Raw genomic sequence first — 27,582 nt, 5'->3', positions numbered from 1 at the left:
TCAACTTGACGATATTGCAGTAAATTTGAAAGGTCACGTCATCAAAATTGAAGGCCTTTTTGTTAATACAACATATGTAATGTTTTTAATGTCTCTAAAACGGATAAAATATTAATATAAATGTATACATAGTAATGACGTCTGGAGGTTTGACGCCGCTGTTTTACCACAACTTTAATCTATTTACTTCAGAGTAAAAAAAATATCAGACAGAAAATATGAAAAAATGCATACCGTTGCAATATGTTTGCGTGGACAACATAAAGTGCGCGTGTACCAACTTACATGAGTGAATGAGTATTCAAGTTTTTCATTAATGTAACGACGAGGAATGGGATTCACACATTGAACCCAGTTCGGCGTGACGCCGGTCGCATTAACCACCACACTGCCTCACAACCCTTACCAAATAAAACAAATCACTTAGGTATGTTATATTTGAATGCATGGTTTATTGATTTCGATATTCTTGAAATCTGACACAGGAAATATATTTCCCTGTGACAGATCTACAGGGAACAGACATATCGCATACATGTGGTAAACAATCACGTATTGCACATAAGTCTAATGGTATTATTATTAAGGCATCTGTACATTTTCAAATGAAACACTGTTCATTAGTTGAGGTGGCTGAATACCTGGAATATCCAGTTATCTTTGTAAAGGGAGTACACAGTTAACAACACAATGGCGTTGGCTTCGTAATAACGCTTAATAAACACTTCTTGCATGCACGCTATATGACATTATATGACCCGTATAGCTCCATAAACAAAGTTATCGGCATGTGTATTGACTGTCCTCCAACATCGGGGGTATTTCACATTGTTTTTATCAATAAATCAAATATGGCACATCAGTTTCAATCGGACTAAAATTATCATCTTTTCTTGTGTTACAGTCTTGTCGCCACGAAGTATATAGCTCTCGTCCAATAATCGAACAACACGTTCTCGTCAAATCATCGAGCTTCTAGTTTATTTTTTATCATGGAACAACTCGATATACTGTGATATAGTTCCCGTCCAATCGTCAAGCAACCACTTCAGCTCCAACATCTGGTTCACTTCTAATCATCGATGTGGCTGTGGGGTAGCCTAGTGGATAAAGCGTTTGCTCCTCCTACCGAAGACCTGGGTTCGATTCCCCACATGGGTACAATCTGTGAAGCACATTTCTGTTGTCCCCCACCGTGATATTGCTGGAATATAGCTAAAAGCGGCGTAAAACCTACTCACTCTAATCATCGAGCATGTATTAATTTTCGTCTCATCATCGAGTATCTACCGTTTGTTCAATCACCAATAACTTGTAGCTAGGGATGTGAATGAATGGTAAACGAATATGACGTTAAACGACATCTCAGTGATAAATAACACATCCTACGCCACTAATAGGTGTTCTATCATCCACCAAACCTAAAATGCCTGAACATTAGCGTAAACAAACTGCCAATCATTAAACTGAAGCTGGTCCTCACGATAATGCGACCATCTGCAGCCATCTTGTCTGTAGACAGTAGAATCAGGTACGACTATACCTAAATAATAATATTTGTTTCAGTGACCTGATTGAAACTTACAGGGACAGCACATTTGCCGGGGCGGACCGCCTCTTTAACTGTGAAGGATTCTGTTTCAGTTTGATGTCACACGGTACATTATTTCATACCCTAACTCAATCGCCTATAGTACAAGAAACCAGTCCTCGGAGTCGTGCGAGCGCCGCCGTGGTCTAGTGGATAGAGGGGGATGTCGGTGGTTCGATCATACCCCGTCCGCTTCATACCTTGATGGTACTTGTGTTACCCTGCCTGGCGCTCAGCATTAAGGGGATAAAACATGGACTTGTTGGCTGAGACTGTGTGGGGTATGGTAACTCAGTGGGCACAATAAAACCGTGATTATTCCTGACAAAGACGTATAGAGATACATGTATATACGTCTTTGGTCGGAATAGTGCATCGAACCCAGGCCCTCAGCGTAAAAAAAAATAGCCTACCGCCCTAGAAATACAGGAAAAGTCTTTTAGTTGTGCATCATCGTTATGTTGCGGGTACAGATTTATCCCAAAGTAAAACTGTCATGCAGACCTTATATGACGAAACAGGTGGTTCCTATTGGCGGTATACATAACACGGTGAAATTCTGACAACAGATAACACGCATAAAACTCGGGCGCTCAGCAATGCTCTGGATCGGATGATTGTTATAAACTTAGGAGTATCGCATGTGGCACCATGGCTAATGTCCGTTATCTTTCTCGATTAGATAACAGAAGCAGTATACGTTTGAGGCTATTCTCATATGAACTTGTTACAGGGTATTATGTAATGCAACCACCAGACGCTGTACTAAACAACATTCCGTGCATTTGTAGAGAGTCGAACAAGGGCACCAGTACCCGAATGATTCAGCAGCTGTAGAATGAAATGGACACTTGTTTCACGCAGCAGCCCAGACGAGCCTGCAGACCACGTGCTGATTCATTCAGTCGTACAGAGATCACTTACAACGACACAACAACCCAAGGCAAACACATCAGGGCTAGCTGCCACGTTGAAGTTGCATTAATCGTATTGAGGAACCAGTGGGGGTAAAGTCTGCGTTTTGCCAGAGACCATATGATAAATTATATGGTCTCTGGTTTTGCCTAGTATAAAGTTATGTCATCCCGAATGTCCAGTCGTAGAAGCATCTGTTGGGTTTAGTAACCCATGTCACATTAGTTCTTGCTCTCCGAAAACAACTCATAATTATCACTGTTCGTCAAACCAATTCTTTGCTCCCGCGTCTTCTCGCCAACGCTGCGAGATCTCGCGATGTCCTCATAGAACATGTTCGAGGTCTAAATGTGTCATCATCTTCTTCGGTCTCGTCAACGTCGTTTAACAAGGTCACACTAGATGATGGACGAACGACAAAGTTATCCAACAGATAATCGTCCATGTCGTGAAAATGTACATGATGTTTAGATTTGTGTTGATTCGATGTTTGCTCTTCTGTCTTCGGTCTCTGAAGGGAATGGATGGTATCTTGTATATTAAAGAACTGTCTCTTCAGCAGGATGTCATGTTGGCGAAGAAGGATCTGCAACAGGACATTGTATGAATGAAAAGGACCTGGAATCATTGACAATTGAGGGAATACTGAAAATAATACAGTTGTTTGGTACGGCACAACTCGCTGTGCACCTTCGGGCGCTCGTATAACATATGTGTTAGCATTAAATGGCCCTAGTAAGTCAGACCCGTGAAGATCCGGGTTAGAGTAGGCCTTCAGCAATACATGCTTGTCGTAAGTCATCGGGAGGTCAGGCTCGCTAACTTGGTTGATGCATGTCATCGTATCCCAATTGCGTAGATCTATCTTCATGATATCAATCACTGGATTGTCCGGTCAAGAATCGATTACTTATTGACAGTCATATAGCTGGAATATGGTTGAGTGTGGCGTTAAACAACAAACAAACAAACAAACAAACCCTACAAAGTCAGTATCATTACCGAGGCCCTGGGTTTCACCTGGTACACGTGTACGAGCTGCGTTATTTTGAGCTTTCCTCCATTAAAAACTGACACATCGTGAAAAAACTGAAATACTGTTCAAAGATGTGTTAAACCCAACTCACTCACTAACTGGAATGAAAGCATGACTTTATGCAGGACGTTTCAATACAATTTCAAACAATAATATATTACTCAATTGATATTTTCTTATGACTTCAGTTAATCGTGACAAAATAGGTAAAATGATGTAAAACAACATAAAAATTGCAATATACTAAAATAAACTTTTGCTTTGGCAAACGGCATATCGGGGTTGAGAATACAAAGATATTCGCCTTGATAATTACCCTTGGTCTGTCAGCATCTTACTTGTAGTTGTTCCCTTCGACTTATTTTAAATAATGCTTTATTCCCACGCCACGAAATAACTAATGTTGTTTAAGGTGGCGTTATATCTAACTCATTCACAAATACAAACTCAGTTTACCAGCTCCTGCTTGACCCACAGCATAGCTTGCATGAGGTCATCCAGGCGATCTCCCAAACCGTCTTTCTGCACATGCGCCTGACTGATCTTCCGGGTCCTGCCGTTGAGAGTTGTCTCCCTGCACACCCTCTCGTATCTCTTAGGTAGCTTCACTTGCCCAGGGAGACTGGAATGTCGTATAGGGATGATCCCCGTGTTGATGTCGATATCGTCCATCAGAGTATCCGGGGCCTCGGCCTGCTCCGAGATCAACCTGTGGCAGACAGGGTAGTAGTGTTCAACACGGTCGCAACTGGTGTGATAAGAGGAGGTCATTTATACCCTTAACTCATTGAAACTTGATAACCCGGCAATAACTAGATAACTTGATTAGATAAGACTGCGTCACAAATTTCATACCGTGTTTCAAATAGACGGTTCTGAAAGTCAACCGACGTTTACGTGCTCATCCCTCATACAGACCCTGAAACAAAAGTACACAATACTTTGGCAAGTCAGAGTGTAGCGCTGTAATTGTACGTCATTGTTTCGGCCTGATTGAGTACATATATTTAGGAAGTTCACGTAGTCTCTAGACCCGTGAAGATCCAGGTACAGAAGATGTCTTCAGCAACCCAGAGACGACTAGAAAGAAGGACATACCAACAGAAGGATGGACATAAACAATATTATTGAAGGATGTACATACCAACAATCTTACAGGATGGACATACCAACAATCTTATAGAAGGATGGACATATCAACAATCTTACAGGATGGACATACCAACAATTGTACAGAAGGATGGACATACCAACCATTTTAAAATACGGACATACAAGTGAACATATGAAAAGAAATCCCGAAACATTTAGACATGCTTACCCGCTGATTTCAACAAGACATACGTTGTAGACCAGAACTGAACTGTACTATAGTCTCCAAATGTAACGTATACACAGCCATAGCGGAGTCCCTCGCGTAGTCATCAGGTGCAACAAACTGCTAATGTATCCATTGTATGGCAACATGCCCCACCGTACCTTTTGCCCTGTAGCTTTAACTCATATCTTGATAAACCAGGTTCACTGATATCCTACGTTAACGGGTCCTATTTCTTTTTTCGAGGGTACTGACCCTGGTGTCTACAGACCACTGCGTGCATTCATGTCTCTTTGCAAACAATCTATTCTGCACTTTCAGTGAAACATGTCGGTCCAAAAGAATGAGTGCTGCTTCTCGCGTACCAAGGGAACTTACAAGGTGTATTGGGGTGTCTTCGAACATAAAGTCAATTAGGTTTGTAAAGTGGCGTTTCACCTGGTACACGTGTACAAGCTGCGTTATTTTGAGCTTTCCTACATAACAAAAGAACCTGACACATCGTGAAAAAACTGAAATACTGTTTAAAGATGTGTTACACCCAATGTGTTCAGTCGCGGCCCGGTTCTGTATCAATACTGCACATGACTACCGTGACTGTCGTTTTGTTTGTTGTTTACCACAACGCTCAGCCATATGATGGCGGTCCGTAGATAGTCTGGACCAGACAATTCAGTGATTGACATCATGATCATCGATCGGGTGACATGCATCAACCAAGTCACTGAGTGACCTCATGGGTATCACATATACTAGCTACGGCCGTTTGTAAACGGAGGTTTGTCATATAGAACCAAGTTGCATGTCGCTGAAGTTTTGAGCCGCTTTAGCAATAGGTCGGGAACAGCAACAACGAATTTTACATCTTGCATGCATCTATTTTGGGAATCGAACCCGAGACTACTCCAAAGGTAAACTTCAACGCTACGAAATTGCCCGAACACTTGCTGAAGAGCAAAAACAGATGTGCATACCCACTTGTGATTTATCTTTAGCACAATGAAAAAAATCACCAGCGTAAAATGCCAACTGACAACCGCTATAAGAACGCGACCTTGTAACCCTCCCGGAATACTATGACCCCCACTCCATGCACTGTGTTATACAATGTTGTACATGCTCCGAGAAGATGACTCATACTGCACGCTCTCATATACTTGCAGGCCTTTATATGTTGCAAGGGCTTCTTATCCAAAGAATGTCAAGTAAAAGACCCCTATTCAGTGAAAGAATCCACACGTCTTCACTCGAAAAGATATCCCCTTGCACATTAATCCACACCATTGCATAAGATGGTTCAAAGGCTCGGACAAACGCGCGTTGTAGGGCATGGTTGGCGATTTAGGTCACGTGATAAAAAATCACGTGACCAGACATGACTCCCTGTCTGTCGTTATAAACCTTTTTTTATCTGGACTACTTTAATGAAAGATATGTTAACACATTATATATCAAGCCGTAATAGATCGTTGGATTTCCCCGACAACTGAATGATGGATTATGAAACTTTACTTATATTCACAGCTGTAACGAAAGCATTTCAAAGAAGTGCTGTAAACTGTTCACATGATCAGAACCTGAATAATCTATGCGTATAATGGTGATAAAGTATCATCGCTTATGAGCTTATTATTCACACTTTATCTCTGACTCACCTAAATATTACATCTGCACCATATCTGCACCGTGCCTTTTGACAGGCTTTCAACGAATGTGAATTTAACGAATGAAAGTGTGAATGTAACGGGATAGGGCTGAACCAGCATCGCTTTGAATAGGACTGTAACAGTCTTTCATGCGACCGTAGCAGGATGATGATCGGCTTGGCAGCAGTGAGTGAGTGAGTGAGTGAGTGAGTGAGCGAGCGTGGGTGGGTGAGTGAGGATGCACGCTGTTTAAGCAACATGTCAGTTGCAACACCATGTGCCAGCTTCGAGGAAATCCACAAGTAAGGCATGCTGTGGACAAGACGTTTACCATTTTTGTTGGAGGGTTGATTGATAAATTCAAAGCCTCACACAGAATTATTTGCGTGATAATGAAATATGTTGTTGTTGTTGTTGACTTTACATGATGTCATAGAGGTATATCCGCACAAAAAACTTGAGTCAATCGAGCACATTGTTTCGCTGTAAAAAGTGAACGTGCAGTGATTAAGTACTTGCAGAAAAAGGGTTTTACACCAAAAGCAGTCCATGAAGGTCTGAGTGCAACACTAGCAGGGGAGGGGAACCATTGGTCCGAGTCGTGACATAGGAATATCAATGGACCGTCACGTGGTAGTACCAATCGACCTTGATATAGAACTACCAATGGACTGTTACATCGAACTACCAGTGGACCGTGACGAAGAAGCACCACTGGACAGTGACCTAGAACTATCAGCTCGACTCAAAATTATTCAGTAAAAAAACACCCACGGTGGTACAAGAGAAAAGTTATCAGTTTCAGCGAAACAATTAAATATAAAGCAAGACGGCAGGATAAGCAATATGACATGAATATACACAAATAATGGACTTTTAATTTTTTTATGAATTTTTATTAGCATGAAAGGTACTATTTGAAGTATAAGCTCATAGTGTACATGTCGTGAAAACATGACTCTTCAACGGTGAGTGTTTGTGTGATACGGCCAGGTTGCCAGGCATAATATACGTGTGTATAGTTGGCGACGATGGTTGACCCCAAACTGCACACGCCATGTTTTTAAGACGTATTTGGCTTTTAATCTTCCATACTTGATATCTGTAACCGTGCCATGAACATTGCTGACCTCGTCATTCTGGGTCACAGTCTTGACAGCCATGCACGTTCATCTCGCCTCAACAGAGAGGCTCCACACACGGCAACGCTGTGTGGAGACATCAGTACATGATTCCGCTGTGTGAATGGTTTTTGTAAGTAAGTGACAGCAGATTTGTAAATAATCCCTGGTACATATTACAGAAGTTTGTGTTGCAAATAAATGTTTTATTAAGGGCTCCATAGCTCAGACCTTTCCCGGGAGTGGGAGAAATGGTTTAGCCTGACCGTATTGTATTGCACGTCAAGGCAGCTTATACATGTGGGTTGGATTTTACAAACTTGAACATTTTTACTTGAATAAATACCATCGTCGCGACATTTCGGTTAAGATATGTAGACTACACGCTTGAGGAATGTGTTGTACAGAAAAGCAATACTGAGATCTTCCGAAATTATCACCGACAAATATTTCGGTATGTATATTGTTTTTTGGTATTGTTTAACGCCGCACTCAGCAATAGTTCAGCTACATGTAAATCGAGTCTGGACCAGACAGTCCCGTAACTGACATCATGAGCATCGATCTACGCAATTAGGATATGGAAACATGCATCAAACCAAGTCAGCGAGCCTGGCGGTAGTCTACGACGAGCTTGGGTTGCTGAAGACCATTTCTAACCTGGTCCTCAAGGGGTTAGGATATATACTTATATAATTATGCTACTTAGCTATTGGGATTTGAAAATCATTTTGCAAATTATTTGCAGTTTCGTGTTGTTATTTTAATTAAATGATGAAAGGTATCATTTTGTAATAATGCATGAAAGGTATTATATTGTAATGATGCATGAAAAGCATTATTTTGTTATGATGCATGAAAGGCATTATTTTGTAATGATGCATGAAAAGCATTATTTTGTGATGATGCATGAAATGTATTATTTTGTTATGATGCATGAAAGGCATTTTTTTGTAATGATGCATGAAATGTATTATTTTGTTATGATGCATGAAAGGCGTTATTTTGTAATGATGCATGAAATGTATTATTTTGTTATGATGCATGAAAGGCATTATTTTGTAATGATGCATGAAATGTATTATATTGTAATGATGCATGAAATGTATTATTTTGTTATGATGCATGAAAGGCATTATTTTGTAATGATGCATGAAAAGCATTATTTTGTGATGATGCATGAAATATATTATTTTGTTATGATGCATGAAAGGCATTATTTTGTTATGATGCATGAAAGGTATTATATTAAAATGGTGCATGAAAAGCATTATTTTGTGATGATGAATGGAATGTATTACTTTGTTATGATGCATGGAAGGCATTATTTTGTAATGATGCATGAAATGTATTATTTTGTTATGATGCATGAAATGTATTATTTTGTTATGATGCATGAAAGGCATTATTTTGTAATGATGCATGAAAGGTATTATTTTGTAATGATGCATGAAATGTATTATTTTGTTATGATGCATGAAAGGCGTTATTTTGTAATGATGCATGAAATGTATTATTTTGTTATGATGCATGAAAGGCATTATTTTGTAATGATGCATGAAATGTATTATATTGTAATGATGCATGAAATGTATTATTTTGTTATGATGCATGAAAGGCATTATTTTGTAATGATGCATGAAAAGCATTATTTTGTGATGATGCATGAAATATATTATTTTGTTATGATGCATGAAAGGCATTATTTTGTTATGATGCATGAAAGGTATTATATTGAAATGGTGCATGAAAAGCATTATTTTGTGATGATGAATGGAATGTATTACTTTGTTATGATGCATGGAAGGCATTATTTTGTAATGATGCATGAAATGTATTATATTCTAATGATGCATGGAATGTATTATTTTGTAATGATGCATGAAAGGCATTATTTTGTTATGATGCATGAAATGTATTATTTTGGTATGATGCATGAAATGTATTATTTTGTTATGATGCATGAAAGGCATTATTTTGTAATGATGCATGAAAAGCATTATTTTGTGATGATGCATGAAATATATTATTTTGTTATGATGCATGAAAGGCATTATTTTGTTATGATGCATGAAAGGTATTATATTGAAATGGTGCATGAAAAGCATTATTTTGTGATGATGAATGGAATGTATTACTTTGTTATGATGCATGGAAGGCATTATTTTGTAATGATGCATGAAATGTATTATTTTGTAATAATGCATGAAAGGTATTATTTTGTAAGTGACCTGTAACTAGATTGGTAAAAAGTTCCTCAGGCCTTAGAGTGTTATATCATATGCAAACATAACGTCACAGAATAAATAATTAGCCATTTTCCGGATCGCTCCGTGGTCTAGTTGATAGAGCGTCTGTCCAAAGATGTTAAGGTCAGTGGGTCAATCCCCGTTCGTGTCATTCCAAAAGTCGTTAGAAGATGGTACTTGTTGTTACCTTGCCTGGTACTCGGCATGAAGATGATAAAAACAAGGACTGGTCGGTTCGCAGTCAATATACTGTCTCTGAGTTGGGTATCCATGTCACACACACACATCCACACACGCGCGCGCAGGTCGCTATATAAGAGCAATAATCTTAAACGCAACGTTGAACCCCGTTTCACCTCACCTCATTAGTCAGAAGTATATTACTATTTAACTTGTCACTGAATCGGAGGATAGTATAGATAAGCAGTCGTAAACATGTTTCCACAGTAAAATATATATTTTATAATAAACAAACTAACAATCCTGTTTTATTTACCTATCAATCTGCCTGTACAGCATGAAAAACACCCATCACAGTACAACACAGAACAACAGAGTACAACAGTAGTGGCAGGTGCGTGGCGGCACACATTGCTGAAATAGACATCTGACTGTCAGCTAAGTCGTGCCTATTTCACTGAAATTGATGTGGTGGGCCCCTCGTTGACAGCTGGTGCCGCCTAATGACATATATGCCATGTAGATGGACGATGGGTAAAACTGTGTCTACCGTACACACGCGGCTTTAGATGTGTTCTGTAAAATCACACTTCACCACAATTACATAACACACCCTTTCCCCCATTACATATAACACTCAAATCCACACTTTTACTTGTCAAGTTGCTCATTTTGGAGACCCGTGAAGATCTGGGATATAATTATCTTCCCGAGGCAAGAGCGTTAACTAACTATAAAAATCCAGTTTTCACCCTTGCCGAACTAGGCTGGAATTACGATTTATGTCCATTCTATTTCCCTCCTGTTCTCCAATAAAATTCCATCTCTCTTATCACATGCATTTGCTTCAAACAAAATGGCGGCGCCCAGTCAAAACGATCTGATCGATAATCAAGATCTTTATTCACATTTGAAATAAAACAGGTCTTACCCCGCGAAGTGAATTAGATCACTTGAACACCTTGATTACGAACATGAACAGATTTGCGAAATAGCTGTCGACGCCAAACTGGCGGTACACATGCTTTGCAAATATTCCAGTCGATCGAAATATGCACGTTGAAATCCATGTTGTTTACAAACCGGATGTTTAGTTCGTTACGCGATTATGATTGGACTATGCATTGACTCGTTACTCCAACCATAATGTAATTCCGGAATTCCATCCATCAAGTTTGGCAAGGATGGAAAGTAGACATTTATAGTCAGTTAACTCCCGTGCCTCGGGAAGATGGGATAGAATGGGTCCTCAGCAACCTATGCTTGTCGTAAAAGGCTACTGTGCTTGACATAATCGGGTGATGACGCGATCGGGTGGGCAGGCTCGCTAACATGCTTGATACATGTCATCGTATCCCAATTGCTAGGATCAATGTTAACTGGATTTTCTGGTCCCGACTCGATTATATACAGACCATATTTTCAATATTGCTGAGTGTTGCGTTAAACAACAAACATACAAACAAACAAACTCATTATGTAATATAAGCGTGTTATAAGCACTGCATATCAGTGATAAAGTTGACCTTGACCTAATGACCTTCTCTCCGAGGACGATAGACGTACATTCATCTTTATGACTACATACCATATAGGTTTCGAGCATTCTGTCGCACTGATGAGCCAGGTGCGCACATCATCCACCATGGCGGCTGTATATAGTATGTACTTGCCGGAGCAATGCATTCCATTTGGAACTCGTAGGCAGTGACAGGAACCGCGAGCTGACATAATATTAATCAGTGTTAATTTGAGTGTATGCTAAAAACTGCCTATTGGACAAAGAACCACATATGACTAGTTCTCCAGTGTTGGGTCTCCTTATTTCTGTATATGTTACACACGTAAGTGGTAATTTATTCTAATATACTGTCCGGGTGCGAATCATGTATGCGTCATCTGGAACTAACTATGAACCAATCTCCTATCATGATATACTTCTGGAAATTAGTTCAGTAGTTTCTTCATTTCTAAAAGTGAAACATATCAATCATCACGTAAGGAACGAGTCCCAATATAATACAAGTTAAATGAAAAGAATGGTATTATCTTAAGAGCATGCGTAAAGACTTACATGTCGATTTTCGAGTATCATAATAAAGAGTCTAAGAGTGATTTGTAGAACAAAAACATCGCATGCTATTGAACCCTAACGCTAAATCGTTGAGGTAACAAATCAAATTAAAGAACACACCAAAGAGAAAGAGATTTGATTTACTACGTTGATAAATAATATGGTAATGTCAGTACTAACATAAAGGTGTTGTGAATGTCAACGGAAACTATGGGTATCTGTGCTTATATATATACTGACGAATTTCTATCTAGGTGGCCACACATTTGTGTAAACAGCCGTATTATGCGTCGACAACAGTATAAAACAACGGGAATTACACATGTTGTTATCAAAATGACTTCAACAGTAAATGGTATGCGGCCTGTACCACGCGGTTGTGATATAATAATGAGTTCTAAAACACGCATCCGTAGTATTCGACCTATAACATACACGACATACGGCCTGTGACACGCAACCGTGATATACGGCCTGTAACATACACAAAATACGGCCTGTGACACGCAACCGTGATCTTCGGCCTGTAACATACACGACATACGGCCTGTGACACGCAACCGTGATATACGGCCTGTAACATACACAACATACGGCCTGTGACACGCAACCGTGATCTTCGGCCTGTAACATACACGACATACGGCCTGTGACACGCAACCGTGATATACGGCCTGTAACATACACGACATACGGCCTGTGACACGCAACCGTGATATACGGCCTATAACATACACGACATACGGCCTGTGACACGCAACCGTGATATACGGCCTGTAACATATACGACATACGGCCTGTGACACACAACCGTGATCTTCGGCCTGTAACATACACGTCATACGGCCTGTGACACGCAACCGTGATATACGGCCTGTAACATACACGACATACGGCCTGTGACACGCAACCGTGATATACGGCCTATAACATACACGACATACGGCCTGTGACACACAACCGTGATATACGGCCTGTAACATACACGACATACGGCCTGTGACACGCAACCGTGATATACGGCCTGTAACATACAAGACATACGGCCTGTGACACACAACCGTGATATACGGCCTATAACATACACGACATACGGCCTGTGATACGCAACCGTGATATACGGCCTATAACATACACGACATACGGCCTGTGACACGCAACCGTGATATACGGCCTGTACCATACACGACATACGGCCTGTGACACGCATCCGTAGTATTCGGCCTATAACATACACGACATACGGCCTGTGACACGCAACCGTGATATACGACCTGTAACATACACGACATACGCAACCGTGATATACGGCCTGTAACATACACGACATACGGCCTGTAACACGCAACCGTGATATACGGCCTGTAACATACACGACATACGGCCTGTGACACGCAATCGGGTTTGCAGGCTGTACGGAACGGGTGTGATATATCTAAAATCTCTAAAGTGCCACCGATGGTGGTTTCTTTGCGAATGAAACTGAAACTGATATACAGGCTGTAACAAGCAGGCGGGATATGCGATCGACCTGTAACACGAACCGTGATATACGGCCGGCCTATAACATCCACTGTAACATCGCCCTGTAACTCGCAACTGCGATGTGTGGGCTGTTACACGCAGCTGTGATATAGGCATGTAACTGACAAACAAAGTGTATTCGGTGAATGTGATAAATAGGAGGTATTAACACTAGGATCAAAAAGCCGGTGCAGTAATCCTTCATATATTAGAGCTTGCTACGATGTTATTTAGTAGATAAAGGTGATATTTATGGGTCATGGGGAGATTGATGGCCGGCGTTCGTTTTGGGGGAGCGTGTTGTCAGTTCTTGTATTTCGATAAACAAACTGATAGTGAGGGGTTGTTGTTTGGGGGACAGGCGGCAAGGCAAGGTGCTGTTATTAAATTAACTTATTAATATTGAGTATTAAGAAATCAAAACATGTAGAATAAAGATATAAATGCATAATTGAAAACATAATTACGTTGGTATGAACGTATATGATATGTTGGTTTGACAAAGAAGCTGTTATATATTGTGATATGTCAAATATACGTCGAAACGTCAAATAATATTGGATTTTGTTATTGAAATTTATCAAGTTACTGATAAGGAATCTAATATTATTCACTGAATAAATAGGCGATATAGATATGAGATCATGAACATGTAAGATTAGAAATACTAAGCTGATATTAAACAGTTAAAACATTCAGTATACGGTGTCGTAGAGCTCATTATATGTTGGTAATGATAAATTGGATCAAAAATCTGAATTAATTAAATATATAGTATAGGAAAACATAAGTAAAAAAACGTACCTTGTGATATTCGCTGAATAAAAAATGAATGGTATTTATTCACGTCGGAATCCGCGTCTATGTGTTAACGGTTGTTGAGCGGAAGGTGTACAGTAAACATGAAAAGCGTTCAACCAAATGAAAATGAGTATTTCCTTGTAATGATGTGTCCTGAAATTATTACCTGCGGAGATGATTGTTTCTCACCTGTCAAGGTATGGGTGTGACATCCTCATCTCAGGTGTAAACAGGATCCGAGAGAAATATCATCTGACAAGACCACAAACCCCGTCTGTCGCACAACACCCAAGGGGCATAACCCATAACCTACTGAAAAAACACCACGCTCGACTGACCACAAATATTTCACAAATAAAAAAAATACAATGTTAGTGATAAGTTGCACTGGATGTATATCCGCCAGGTAGGTAAGCTGGCCTTTTGATCTAACCGCGGTGGCATTTTAGTTCAGGTGGAAATACGAGTAAAGGACAATTTTCAAGTGACCTTTTGGATATGTTAAAACACTAACCTACGACGAAGGATGTCACGTTGGGTGTACCTCGGTGCCCCGGGCTAAATGCTACACTAACAAATGTGGGTCTGTCAGTGCTTTCTATAGAGTCAGTACTTTGACTTACTGCTTATAAACATCTGTAAATTTGACCCGAGTCACTCAAGGAATAATGGGTCAGTTCCGAATGCTGTGAAAAAATCTTAATAGCACAATATTGTCAATAACTCCCCAATGGCAAATTCAAAATGATTGCATTCCTTTAGTGTTTGTCACTGTGGCTTATTCAAATAGACCATCACTGTATTATTTTCACGTTAGATGGTATGACTTGACGTTTTGTATGGGCGTGTATTAGTCATAACAGTTTGTGTGACGGGGTGTATTTTATATAAAGGGGCATCCGTGATAGCACGGATTAAAGCTGTAATTCTCATGTTCAAACAAGTGAAGCATATTCCCATTGCAGGTGTTAAGTTCACAAAGCTTTAATGTGGCCCCTTCATACATAGTCTGAAGGGAGAAGACTCATTAATACTGCCCTATATTTTTTATGATTGAGATGGGGGCCGCACCATGCAGAGGGCACGTTTAGCTGAAGGTACGGTTATAGTTATACTGCCGTAACAAATTGACTTGTTTTTCCGTAACATAAGGTTACAACTTCTAGGCTTGAACTTTTGTCGATGAGGGTTGATAATTTATATTACAAGACACTCCGGGGAGATTCTATTTATCTTTAAAACATTCCAACTTTTGTCAGTTCGTCAGCAGTAAATAACCAGTTTCATGAGTGTAGACAGTACTGGTACCCAGTTTCAGCATGATCTTTATCTCTAAGGCTCGCATTTAGGTAAACCTGCACACCAGAATTGCCATATCGCATGAGATTAGAATTGAGATATAGAGAATCTCACCCGAGTGTCTTTTGATATCAAATATATCAACACGAGTTGATAAATCAGATATCAAAAGACACGAGGGTGAGATTTTATTTATCATCCAAAAACATTCTTCCAACTTTTTCAATTTGTAGACAGTAATTAGCAGTGTCTTCAGTGTAAAAAGTACTGCTAACAGGCTTCAGTAGCAGAGCCATTAGTGATGTCATTTGATTGTGACGTCATGGTAACCAGTGACGTCACAATGGTCTGCAAAGCATTGTGATGTAATTTCATTGCAGCGATATCTACAGTGTAGATATCGCTTGATCTAATCCAAGCGATATCTCCTGTGGGAGCCAGTTTTGGATGATAAATAATGGATACAGTTTCAGTGGCAGAGGGATTAATGATGTAATTTGATTCTGACGCCATGGAAACCAATGACGCAACAATGGTCTGTAAAACATTGTGATGCAATTTCATTGTATCGATATTATTCTAAGAATCGCTTGATCGTACCAAAAATCTGCTGTGGTAGCAAGTTTTGTATGACGAATTAGTATTAATACTAATCATTAACATTTGATTATATTTCATATTCAAAAGAAGTGTTGTGTTTCAGATATGAACATTGATCTCGCCAAACGGGTAACAAATCCGATGTGGCCTTACGGAGACAATCCGCGGTCTTATACCCCATGCTGTCGAAAGTCAATACAAACCTGATATTGCAGACAATATTGATAAGGCGAACATTGCGTATTATCAAGGTTTCACTGTAGAGGCAATAGTGACTTTCAGAGATCTCACCAACGTAAAGGACAGGTGTACCACAGTAATAGCTAAACACATGTACCTACACATCACGTCGTTAATGTTTTTCAAGGTACACATTTCATATTCAAATGTTGCGTACACCGCACGTATACACACAGCATATAAACAGTATACAAGAAAGTATACACTTGAAAATTGAATTTGACCCACAAATTACAAACGTTGCGTTTCGGTATAGACCCTTATACCGTTGTCAGTTTCGCTTGACAACGGTATAAGGATCTATACCGAAACGTGGCCTTTACAGTATTAAAGGAGTTGTTACAGTCTCGTTTGACAACGGTATACAGATCTTTACCGAAACGTGGCCTTTACAGCACCAAAGAAGTTGTTACAGTCTCGTTTGACAACGGTATAAGGATCTATACGGAAACGTGGCCTTTACAGCATCAAAGAAGTTGTTATCCATAACTTGTGTCTACTTTGTCAACTTCTAAGTAATGCCTATCAAACAATTCGTTGCGAAAACGTTACTTGGCTGTTACGTAACGCCAAACCCGTGCAAACGCAAGATCTCAAACACAACTATGATACCCGTACCAAATATACAACCACCGAATAACCATTTTTTTGTTGTTTCATTTTAGCCGCCATCAGACAAGGGCGAATACTTGCTTTTGCCCTGCAGTTAAGTACAATCTGTTTTAACTCCCAAACTAACGAAGGCTATTCATTATATAAGGGGCAGGGATGCGGGGAGTCGCTACTCATGACAGTTTTTTTCAGTATAAAACAGAGGAAAGCCGAAATAACGTATTATTTTGATAAAACCCTCAGGGAGACAACTCTGTAGATCAAAGTTTGGAGCCCTATACCACTGGACCACCCGTGATACCTGCTATTTCAGAACCTCCGTGACAGTTGTAAACAACAACTACCAAAGAAGTCACTTTCAGCACACGACCAGCGTTATAACACGCCGACATATTTGCTATATATGGCTGTAATGCTAATTATGGGTGTAACGATTAATCGACTTTTCGATGTATCGCATTTGTAAATGTAAATACACCGATGGCAAGTTGAGATATTAATTGTCAGTGGTACCACGTATGATCACAATAGTACCGCAACAGTCTTCTTAACTATAAACAAATAGTAAAAACGCAACAATAAGCTCCCCTTATGCTTCGACCGCCTCCGTGGTCTAATGGTAGAGCGTCAGCCCGTAGAGCAGAAGGTAGGAGTTTGATCCCATACTAAAAAGCGTTAAAAGATTATCCTTGTTGCTACCTGGCGCTCGCCATTATGGGGCAAAAACAAGGACTGGTCGGCTCGGATTCAGTATATTGTGCTTGAGTGGGGTAGCACTACAAATTGGCATTGGTCCGCACTTGTACTAGCACACGCACGCACGCACGCACGCACGCACGCACGCACGCACGCGCACACAAACACACACAAACACACGCACGCACGCACGCACGCACGCACGCACACACACACACACACACACACACGTGGATGCACGTCGATATGTAAGTCTAATAATCTTGAACGTGACGTTAAACCCAACACCTCACCTCGCCTCCTTTATGCTTCAAAGAATTGAACTTAAACGGTTGTGTTTTGTTTTGCCCGACATATACAGTAGATCACATGAAAGGACATTTGTTTCTCTGATGTCTACATCAAACAGTCATCGTTAATACTTCACAAACAAAGATAAATACTTACACACAATGGACATCACACTGAACATATTGAAGGCATCGGAAACGATAGAGTGGTGTTAATATTACGTCTAAGGTAGGGGGTCTAACATCAGGATTGAGTAATATGGCTTTCTGTTAATTGATAACTTTTTGTATTGCTGTCAGTATTGGATGGCAATGCATATACACCCGTGATTCGTTCACAGCCAGCTACGTCCCCGTGATCAATACGAACGCTTAAGTCTTGCATGCAGGGGGTGGAATCAAAGGCTGTTTACATTGGGTGTCGCGTTGGGCGTGGTGAAGTCTCGGGCAATTTAGCAGAACATTATTCTACTTATGTACACGAATATAAACTATGTAGTGGTCATCTGATACCGTCAGGAGTTTGTGTTTCTGTTTTGATTCAGCAAAATAGCGCCATGTTCTTTATAAATATAAATATACACATAAATGTTCTCAGTGGCACCAGCTTATTAACATAGGTGCTATTTTTGTTTTGCTAGGTGAAGTGTCTTGGATAATGGGTATATCAAAGCAACACGACACCGCACAACACCGCACCACACCGCACCGCACCGCACCGCACCGCACCGCACCGCACCGCACCGCACCGCCGCATTGCATCGCAAAGTATAGCATCGCACTTTTCCGCACCGCTTCGAAACGGATAGTACCATGGGACAATGTTGGTTTGTTTCAGTAATATTCCAGCTATATGACGGAGGTCTATAAATAATCGAGTATGGAGCAGGCAAACCAGTGATTGACATCATAAGCATCGATCTACGCAGTTGGGATACGATGACATGTATCAACCAAGTCAGTGAGCCTGACCACATGATCCCGTTAGTCGCCTCTTACGACCTAGCATGGGTGAAGATAAATTCTAACGCGGATCTTCACGGGCTCATATGACAATGAGCCGCTCTACATCGCATCACAGCGTACCACACTCAGAGAACCCGGAGTTTAGTGTTTTCCCCACTGAATCACCACCTATAAACATATATATCATATATATATCCCCAAAGCCATGCCATCATGTTCCCTCCCACACAAAACACACCGTTAATCTGATGGTGCTGACGGGATAACACCGATTCCTTAGTACAGAACAAAACAGAGTTATATTACACTCAGAACGCATTAGCGATTTAAAAGAGTGAGATAGTTTGATTTTACGACACTATTAGGGTGTGGGAGGTTTGATTGACGCCGCTTTTAGCAATATTCCAGCAACATCACGGCGGGAGACACCAGAAATGGGCTTTTCACATTGTACACATGTCGGGAACAAAAAGGGGCATTCGGCGTGACGATTGAACGCTTAACCACTAAGCCACCCCACATACACATAGAAGCAAATATATGGAGTATTAATGTTTTGTTTGTTTGATTTTTTGTGGTTGTTTGGTTGGTTTTTTTGGGATGTTTTGTTTTTGTTGTTGTTTGTTTTGGGGTTTTTTGGTTGTAATAGCTAGTTATTAGTTTTGCACACTTCATCATGTCCCACATGTGCACACCTTGCCCTCACATCGCACTGACCTCGGCTGACCCAGCGTGGAGTGCTGTATTACTAATAATCAGTATAAGCCACAGCAGGACACGGCAGTAATTAGGAAGTTATGGTTTCCGTAGGTTACTGCATATAATCAATAACACAGTTGAGTCTCCATGCAGCCTTCACCAGACTCCGGTCACAACATAGTCCTAGTCGTGTAACCAAAATGTACATAGAAAACAACAGTAAATCATAATAGTGAGTTTGTAAATCAAATAATAATTATTCCATATGAAATAGTTTCTTTGATTATTTTGTGGTTGCTTAACGCCCCGCTCAGCAATATTCCAGCTGTATGACAGTGGTCTGCAAATAATCTAGCCTGGGCCAGACAATCCAGTGGTTAGCATCATGACCATCGATCTACGCGATTGGGATACGATGCCATTCATCAACGTATAATGATAAAAATGGACGTGATATTCCAACACAAGACTTGACACTAGGGATCGACCATTTGGTCTGAAAGGGTTGGGCGGGGCGGTGGTGGTCGTGGTGGCAAGGGGACAGGGGGGTCAGTTTTCCTCAGGTTTTACAGAAAGAACATGTTCACCGTGCTGGGTGTACTGAAAAAAGGACATGTCTTGAAAAAGTGATCCAAATCATATCCGTCTCTAACCAAAATTAAAGATCGTGAATATTTAATGACCGGTCCCTTACACCACACAAGTGAAAAAGCATCATGGTAATCTAGGACATGGGTTCATATCTGTGATGTCATCACCGCTGACAGGATGTGAGGGGAAATGGGACGTTGATGAAGGAAGGACACTGAAGAAGGAAGTGATCTGGGATGAGTGACCTTGTCAGTTCCATTTTGCTGGGTGATTAACGGATAGCGTTGCCTTCGCAATCAACTGCTATTGACGTAGTATGTACGGGAGTATTCGGTTTTGGCATACTTAAAACAATTCTTGGTGTTCATTCTGTTACTTCATGGCGCCTGTTCATAATTAAGTGAGTGAGTATAGTTGTGAGCTTCACACATTGTACCCATGTCGGGAATTGAACCCGGGTCTTCGGCGTGACGAGCGAACGCTTTAACAAGGCTAGCCGACCGCTCCCTGTGAGCTCACAACGTTATAGCAAGGTTCAGCTGGAAGCATTCTCTTAGCTACCCGACCGCCCCTCATAATTAACTATAGAGATACATATGTAAGCATTATGTCATTATCTCCATTATCATCGTCATCGTCATCATCATCATCATCATCATCATCATCGTCATCATCATCATCATCCCATCGCCATTATCATCATTCTCATCATAGTCATAAACATTTATGACAACGATCCTGACTCTTTCTGATAGTATTTGCATAGGTTCCTGTAAGACGGTCAACAGTATATCTTCTCGTCATTTAACAAAAAGACAGTTTAGACAAACCAAGTTTATGAAAACCGAACTTCATAACCTCCCTCGCTTACACAAACATTTAGTCCAGAATAATCTTCCCCATGATATAGCCATTACTTCATCCATATGTGAAATACCTACATTGCTTACTTAATAAGTTAAACATTTCCTGCAAATCTAAACTGGCTAAATATTTAACGCGGCAGGCGGGGTCCAATCGCACCAAACACCATTAACTAATCAGCGTCTTCAATAAAACCAACCTACCACCACGCTAGATTTAATTTTTTATAACGTTTAAATGTCAATTACTTTTGGCTACGATACTGACAAGGTTTTCAAGCCCCAGACGCATGGGAGACATAAACTTTCAGGTTCCTTTGTGACTGGGAGCCGGTCTAGTTTGTTTAGGTGGACGCTACACTTGTCTTACTCCAAGCAACGTCAACATGTTAAACATGACAGTTAGTGTTAATCTTTACACTTACCTACAAATGTGTTTATTTACCTGACTACAGCTTCCTAATTACACTGAAATTAAATACCTGTCGCGTATTATTCAGGGATATATCTCACAGATTAAAGCTGCTCAAATATTTGTGTGTGGCTTTCAAGTCAATTTAAGTAGTGTTGATTAATACCCGTGAGAGTACGAGCACCATTCCATGGTGACTGTCAGCTATCCATAGCACATGTCAGTTAAACCAGATGAACTTTTTTATGCTGTGTGTATGTCCATGTGCATCGTGTATATTCTGCATTCTGTAAATGCCCCTTGTGATTGCTCTTTCATAAATCTGTTTGTCATTATGGTGTTATTTAAAAGCAGAATTTATTCATAGTGGTTTTATAAGCGGTCGCCTGATCAGTGTCTGAGTAAGTGAGCGGGGTTCAACGCCGATTTGAACCGTGTTTCAGTAATAGTGAGTGAGTGAGTGAGTTGGGTTTAACGCCGCTTTTAACAGTATTCCAGTCATATCACGGCGTGTCAGCTTAATGTGGGAGGAAAGCCCGAAGTGATGCAGGTCTCAGACGTTTACCAATTCGGTGAATCCCACGAGCACGGGTATGGTGCTGACAAACCTAGAAACATAATCGGGGCGAACAGGGATTCGAACCCTCAATCATAGGTTTCTGGCGTGCCTAAGTGACCCAACTCTGCACAGCGAATCGCGGCGCCTCAGACGACTGGGCCACCCGTGCCCCCTGTTTCAGTTCTATCACAGCGTGTCGGCTTGGTTTGGAAGGATTTGTTTGTTTGCTGTTCAACGCCGCAATCGGCAATATTCCAGCTATATGACGGCGGTCTGTAAAAAATCGAGTCTGGGGCAGGCAATCCAGTGATTGACATCATGAGCATCGATCTTCGCAATTGGGATACGATGACATACATCAACCAAGTCAACGTGCTTGACCACCCGATCCCGTTAGTCGCCTCTTACAACAAGCGTGGGCTGCTGCATGAAGACCAATTCTATGGTTGGGGAGGGATGCCCAATTAAAGTACAAGTAAGACATTCCTAGACATTTACCGGTTTGGTACGAACACGGGTATGGTACCTTAGGATCATAATCAGGGGACAATCCAGGATACGAACCCACGATCACCGGATCCTGGCTCAGCTAAGTGAAGCAGCGAGTTGAGCTGGCTTAGATGCCTTCACCCCCCGTGCTCCCTGATTAAAGTGACTCATTGAAATGTTTTAAAAGAGCATATCCATCTAATTATACTCAGATCTTAGTGCTCGCTCCCGATAAACAAAGCCAGCACTAAGATCTGATTTTAATGAGATTGAAGAAGATGCAAAAACACTTAAAAACAACTACGTAATAAAGTTTGGCAGGGGTAACTCGTCGTTAAGCAGAGTTACATTCCTTAGAAACCAGGATCCGCTAATTATGAATTAAATACCCGGATTCTCCCCAATGATACGATGCTTGGTTTAAAACTATGGGTGTGTCACTCTGGACTCACACACTGAGTGTACAAAACGTGTATGCCTGACACGACAATTGAACAAAGCGGCAAAGAACCCAACTCTTCTACAAAGGGCATTAACTATGCCCTATACCAAAATATATTTTGACGCAATGTATACAAAGTCACAAACTGAAAGCCGGTAAATGCGATTTGATGAACTGTCACTTCATATACATCTGTACGCATTCCAGGACGCCGAGATAATCTTGGATAGGAAGTGTAAACTCAAGATGATGGATGAGAGACTTTTCATGCTTTCTAGGCACTAATGGAATTACGCGGACGGCGAGATTTAATGAGATCTAACGAGATTTAACGACATCACGAATGGGTGTTCCCAGGCGATAGTGTTGCTTTTTATGTGATCGATGTTGTAAGACTAGTTTATACACAGTTGTATGACACATGATGTGATAATACCGTTACACACAGCGTCTTCGCCGTTATTTTCATAGGGGGCGAAATCGAGATTAACTTGGGCGCCATCTTGAATAACATTGTTATGAATCTGGTGGTTATAATTCAGTTCGATTGCCGTCAAAGCCAGGCTGTTTTATTACGTCATAAAACTACTGTATTCAAGGGGTTCAGCTAAGCATAGGTAAAAAACTAGGACAGTTTTACAACACGTAATGTACCGTCAAATATTATGACAGTGTACTTTATAAAGTGTCCGTCGCACAGTCCTTCTCAGTCGTATTTCCTGCTGTCGGCATCGTATCTGAGAAAGCTTTCATTCAATCTTGTCACTGACATAACAGGAATCGTCAACACTATCGGTGCCTGAGGCAATCAATAGTGTAGCTGGGTCGTCGTTTACATCATTAGAGAACATCTTCAGTCAACATCATCTACTGTAACATCTTTACTCAACATCATCTACCATAACATCTTCAGTCAACAATATCTACTGTTACATCTTCAGTCAACATTATGTAATCTATGTAACATCTTCAGTCAACACCATCTACTGTAGCATCTTTACTCAACACCTTCTACTGTAACATCTTTACTCAACACCGTCTTCTGTAACATCTTTAGTTAACACCATCTAATGAACCAACACGCATCGTCATCGCAGTTTGTCGATTCATACAATCAGCTAATTTCAGCAATCAGCCATCAGCCATCTTCTCTCCAGCCTGCCCTACATGATTCTCCTGATGGATGTAATAACTATCTATGGTGATACAGCCGCACCCCCATCCCAGTATCATTATGGGATCACATTCTAAAACGGCGCCAGTGCATAAGAAATCTGATCTCACATTAAAAATGGAGCAATCAACAAACCCATTAGAATAATTCAAACGTAATTTACTGTTCTAATCAAATTTTCAAGTCGACATTCAAGACTTGCACTTTATGAATGAAGATAACGATGACGGAGATGAAAGACTGTTTCACACCGAGCTACTCCGTGATTCACCGAGTTATTGCAGTCATCCTATGCCAGTGTTGTAACGCTTGACGCGGCTGAGTGACAGTAACTCCTGGACAAACGGGGGTTCATGCTTCGCTAGTTATTGGTTATTGCCATAAATATTGATCCGCTACAGCTCTGGTTTACTTCACTACACAATGATTGAGTCTTTTCTTTGGTGAAAATTAACACTTTATGCATGGTGTACCATAAATGTTTACATAATTCATTCACAGAATATCATGTTTTAGATATGCATTGTCAAATTTTAAGATCGGGACTTCAAGGGTCTGGTTACAGATCTGTCGGTGAATGCGTGCTTCTTCTTTGATGGAAACGGAGCATAAAACACACGAGAACATGTTCATGATACGCCTTATACACTCGCCAAAACACGATGTATTGTAACCAGTGTCTGTTTCATTGGGATACCCGGAGGCTGGCACGTGCAGGAGAAAATCTGTCAGTAGTACTCGTTTGTTGATGAAGGTCTTCTGACCACGCTTATTCTTAATCAGCATTGTCCAAGTCTACATTGTAGACTATCAATTATTAATTCCTATAGTCTGAGACATTAAAGCGTCTGATAACAATCCATATGAGGCACGTGCACGTGTAATAATGAGTTCACGCGATAAATACGTAATTTTTTACGTAATGTACCCCCATTGTTGAGGTAATGCAAACATAATTGCTGACATGTTTATGACGTCACACTCACAGTGACGTCACGGCGTATATTAACATACCGTATGTCCTCAATGGGTATAGACTATTATACGGATATATGTGTCATACTGATTTTGCGAATCGTGTGTCAGAATTCTTGTAGGGTGATACAAGAATTGTTACACGAGTTTCGTAAAATCAGTATGGCACACATGCGGGTGTAATAATTTCTTTATTACCCATTATTTCTTTATCCTTTTTGGCTACCCTTACACTGATCACCACCGCTGTCCAAGAAAAACACAATTTGTCGAATACGTCAACAATCTTCGGCTTTTTCTAGTGTGACGTCATTCCGATCATACGTCACAATAAGATTCGAATGACGTCAACAATGCCGTCCGGATGAGGGAAACAATACACTGGTGCACGAGAAATGATTTTTGATCGAGTCAACATACGATTTTTATAAACTAGGTTATTTCTAACCCTATGGGTAATATAACACACTGCTACGTCTTCGCTATCATGTATGTGGTTCTGATAGTCAAGAGATTGTTACTTTCTTGTGTGTATCAGATTGTAGTTCACCACTTTCACTCGTTTCGCACAAATATTCTTACACGTGTTCCGCAAAATCAGTAATATATATGTATGCAGATGAAATCTACACCTACACTAGTTAATGCGGTAAAGCCCAATTACATGTAGATGATATCGATCCCTCGTGCCTTTCAAAAACTAATTTTTGCATTGCATCAGCACCATCTTAATATCCTTTGGTCGTAATATAAGACAAACATAGGCATCTACATACATGCATCAAATATCATTTCTACAAAGGGGAGGTGGGGGAGCCTAGTAGTTACAGCGTTCGCTCGTCACGCCCAAGGCCCGGGTTCAATTCCCCACGTAGGTACAATGAGTGAGGAAAATGAGGCCATTTCTGGTGTTCCCCGCCGTGATATTGCTGGAATATTTCTAAAAGCGGCGTAAAACCATAATCACCCACTCATCTCTACAAAAAAACGCAAATTAATTCTTGATTAATTCCCTAACGTCTTTACACATGCAAACAGTCTACCATCAACGTACCAGGAATATTTCAACACAGGCTCTAAACCGTTGTCGACAACCTGTACTCATTTAACAATGGTGTTGAAGCATATTTCAAATTCTCACATTCCCTTGTCATTAGTTTTCAGTGTATCAGCACTAACTTGCTTACCTACGCTTGCGTCCACGGACATTTAAACATCGTCTACACCAAGCGTCGTGTCCGCGAAGTATGTAGGGTTAACTCTTGCTTGGAAATCGATCGTTTGAAGCATAATGAAGTCATGGTTCAGCATGTGATTGATTGAACTTGCTTTTACACCGACGGTTACAGTCAAATATACAAACACAATTCAGTCAGTGATGTGTTTGTAGGTACATAGTCTTTGTTGACAACGACTTGTATATCTACCGTGAACAACGTGTGAACGCTCGCTGCCTTCAGTTAACTGATCAATGACTTTTGAGGAGGTGAAGTGTTCACTGAAAAGATGTAAACATTTCCCATATTCGCCTCTTTACAAATGTATCTGTACGGGGGGTCCTATTAATGGGAGAAATAGAGAATTACAGACACGAGTAACAGGTTTCTAGATAAAAGATATGAATATTATATACATTAATACATATAACACATACATAATGGTTTCCCTTCATCCAACTGCTGTAATATTTGTTATTACCAGATTAAAATCTCACACTTAACATTTCACTATTAAATGGGTTACACAGCAAATTTGGACAATAGCAATGACTCGATTAATATTTGTGTAACACATACCCAATACATACGTTAATGCATGTGCTCTGCGCGTGTAAACGCGCTAAGGACGGCTCTGAACAAAGCTATGTCATGCACGGGACGCACGTGTCGTGATCTAATAATAACCACACGAGACATGACAACATATTACTCTTACCCCGTTTCAAGATGTCCCCAGGGATACGCAACCCAATCCGGAACGCTCCCTCAAAGAAGCACGCACCTTTTTGTACAATCCATTCCTTCACGTCTCGCGCTACTCAATACTCTCGCCCCTGTCTGTACGGGAGGCAGCGGTTTGCCATGACTGGACACCACTGCAGGACTGTATCTCTTTCTAAGTACAGCTGTGTCTATCTGATGTCCCACATAGCATTAAGCCTGGCCAATAATTAAGCTAGTCTTACCCTGTAATCGTTTCCGTATCGCGGCGAAGGCAGGA

At 40.6% G+C, this 27,582-nt stretch overlaps 1 protein-coding gene across 4 annotated transcripts; it reads right to left on the bottom strand.

Annotated features, from left to right (window-relative positions):
* Window positions 1-450: 450 nt before the first annotated feature.
* Window positions 451-27,563, bottom strand: LOC139479051 (uncharacterized). 4 transcript variants are annotated; one of them, XM_071261801.1, is made up of 3 exons: window positions 27,548-27,563; window positions 3,999-4,251; window positions 451-3,092 (listed from the first exon to the last, which is right to left on the bottom strand). In XM_071261801.1, exons 2-3 carry the CDS (start codon window positions 4,212-4,214, stop codon window positions 2,772-2,774), a joined length of 537 nt encoding a protein of 178 aa, XP_071117902.1. In that variant the 5' UTR covers window positions 4,215-4,251; window positions 27,548-27,563; the 3' UTR covers window positions 451-2,771. The 4 variants fall into 4 exon arrangements, with proteins under 4 accessions (XP_071117902.1, XP_071117901.1, XP_071117900.1 ...); XM_071261800.1 differs by lacking the exon at window positions 27,548-27,563 and adding an exon at window positions 27,298-27,515; XM_071261799.1 differs by lacking the exon at window positions 27,548-27,563 and adding an exon at window positions 14,645-14,680.
* Between the last annotated feature and the right edge of the window lie 19 nt (window positions 27,564-27,582).

The sequence above is a fragment of the Haliotis cracherodii genome, unplaced genomic scaffold (genome assembly GCF_022045235.1).
Source record: "Haliotis cracherodii isolate W230 unplaced genomic scaffold, xgHalCrac1.p SCAF_4, whole genome shotgun sequence".
In the NCBI taxonomy this organism is placed as follows: domain Eukaryota; kingdom Metazoa; phylum Mollusca; class Gastropoda; order Lepetellida; family Haliotidae; genus Haliotis; species Haliotis cracherodii.
The sequence above is the reverse complement of the archived record's forward strand: the minus strand, read 5'-3'. Positions and strand labels throughout refer to the sequence as shown.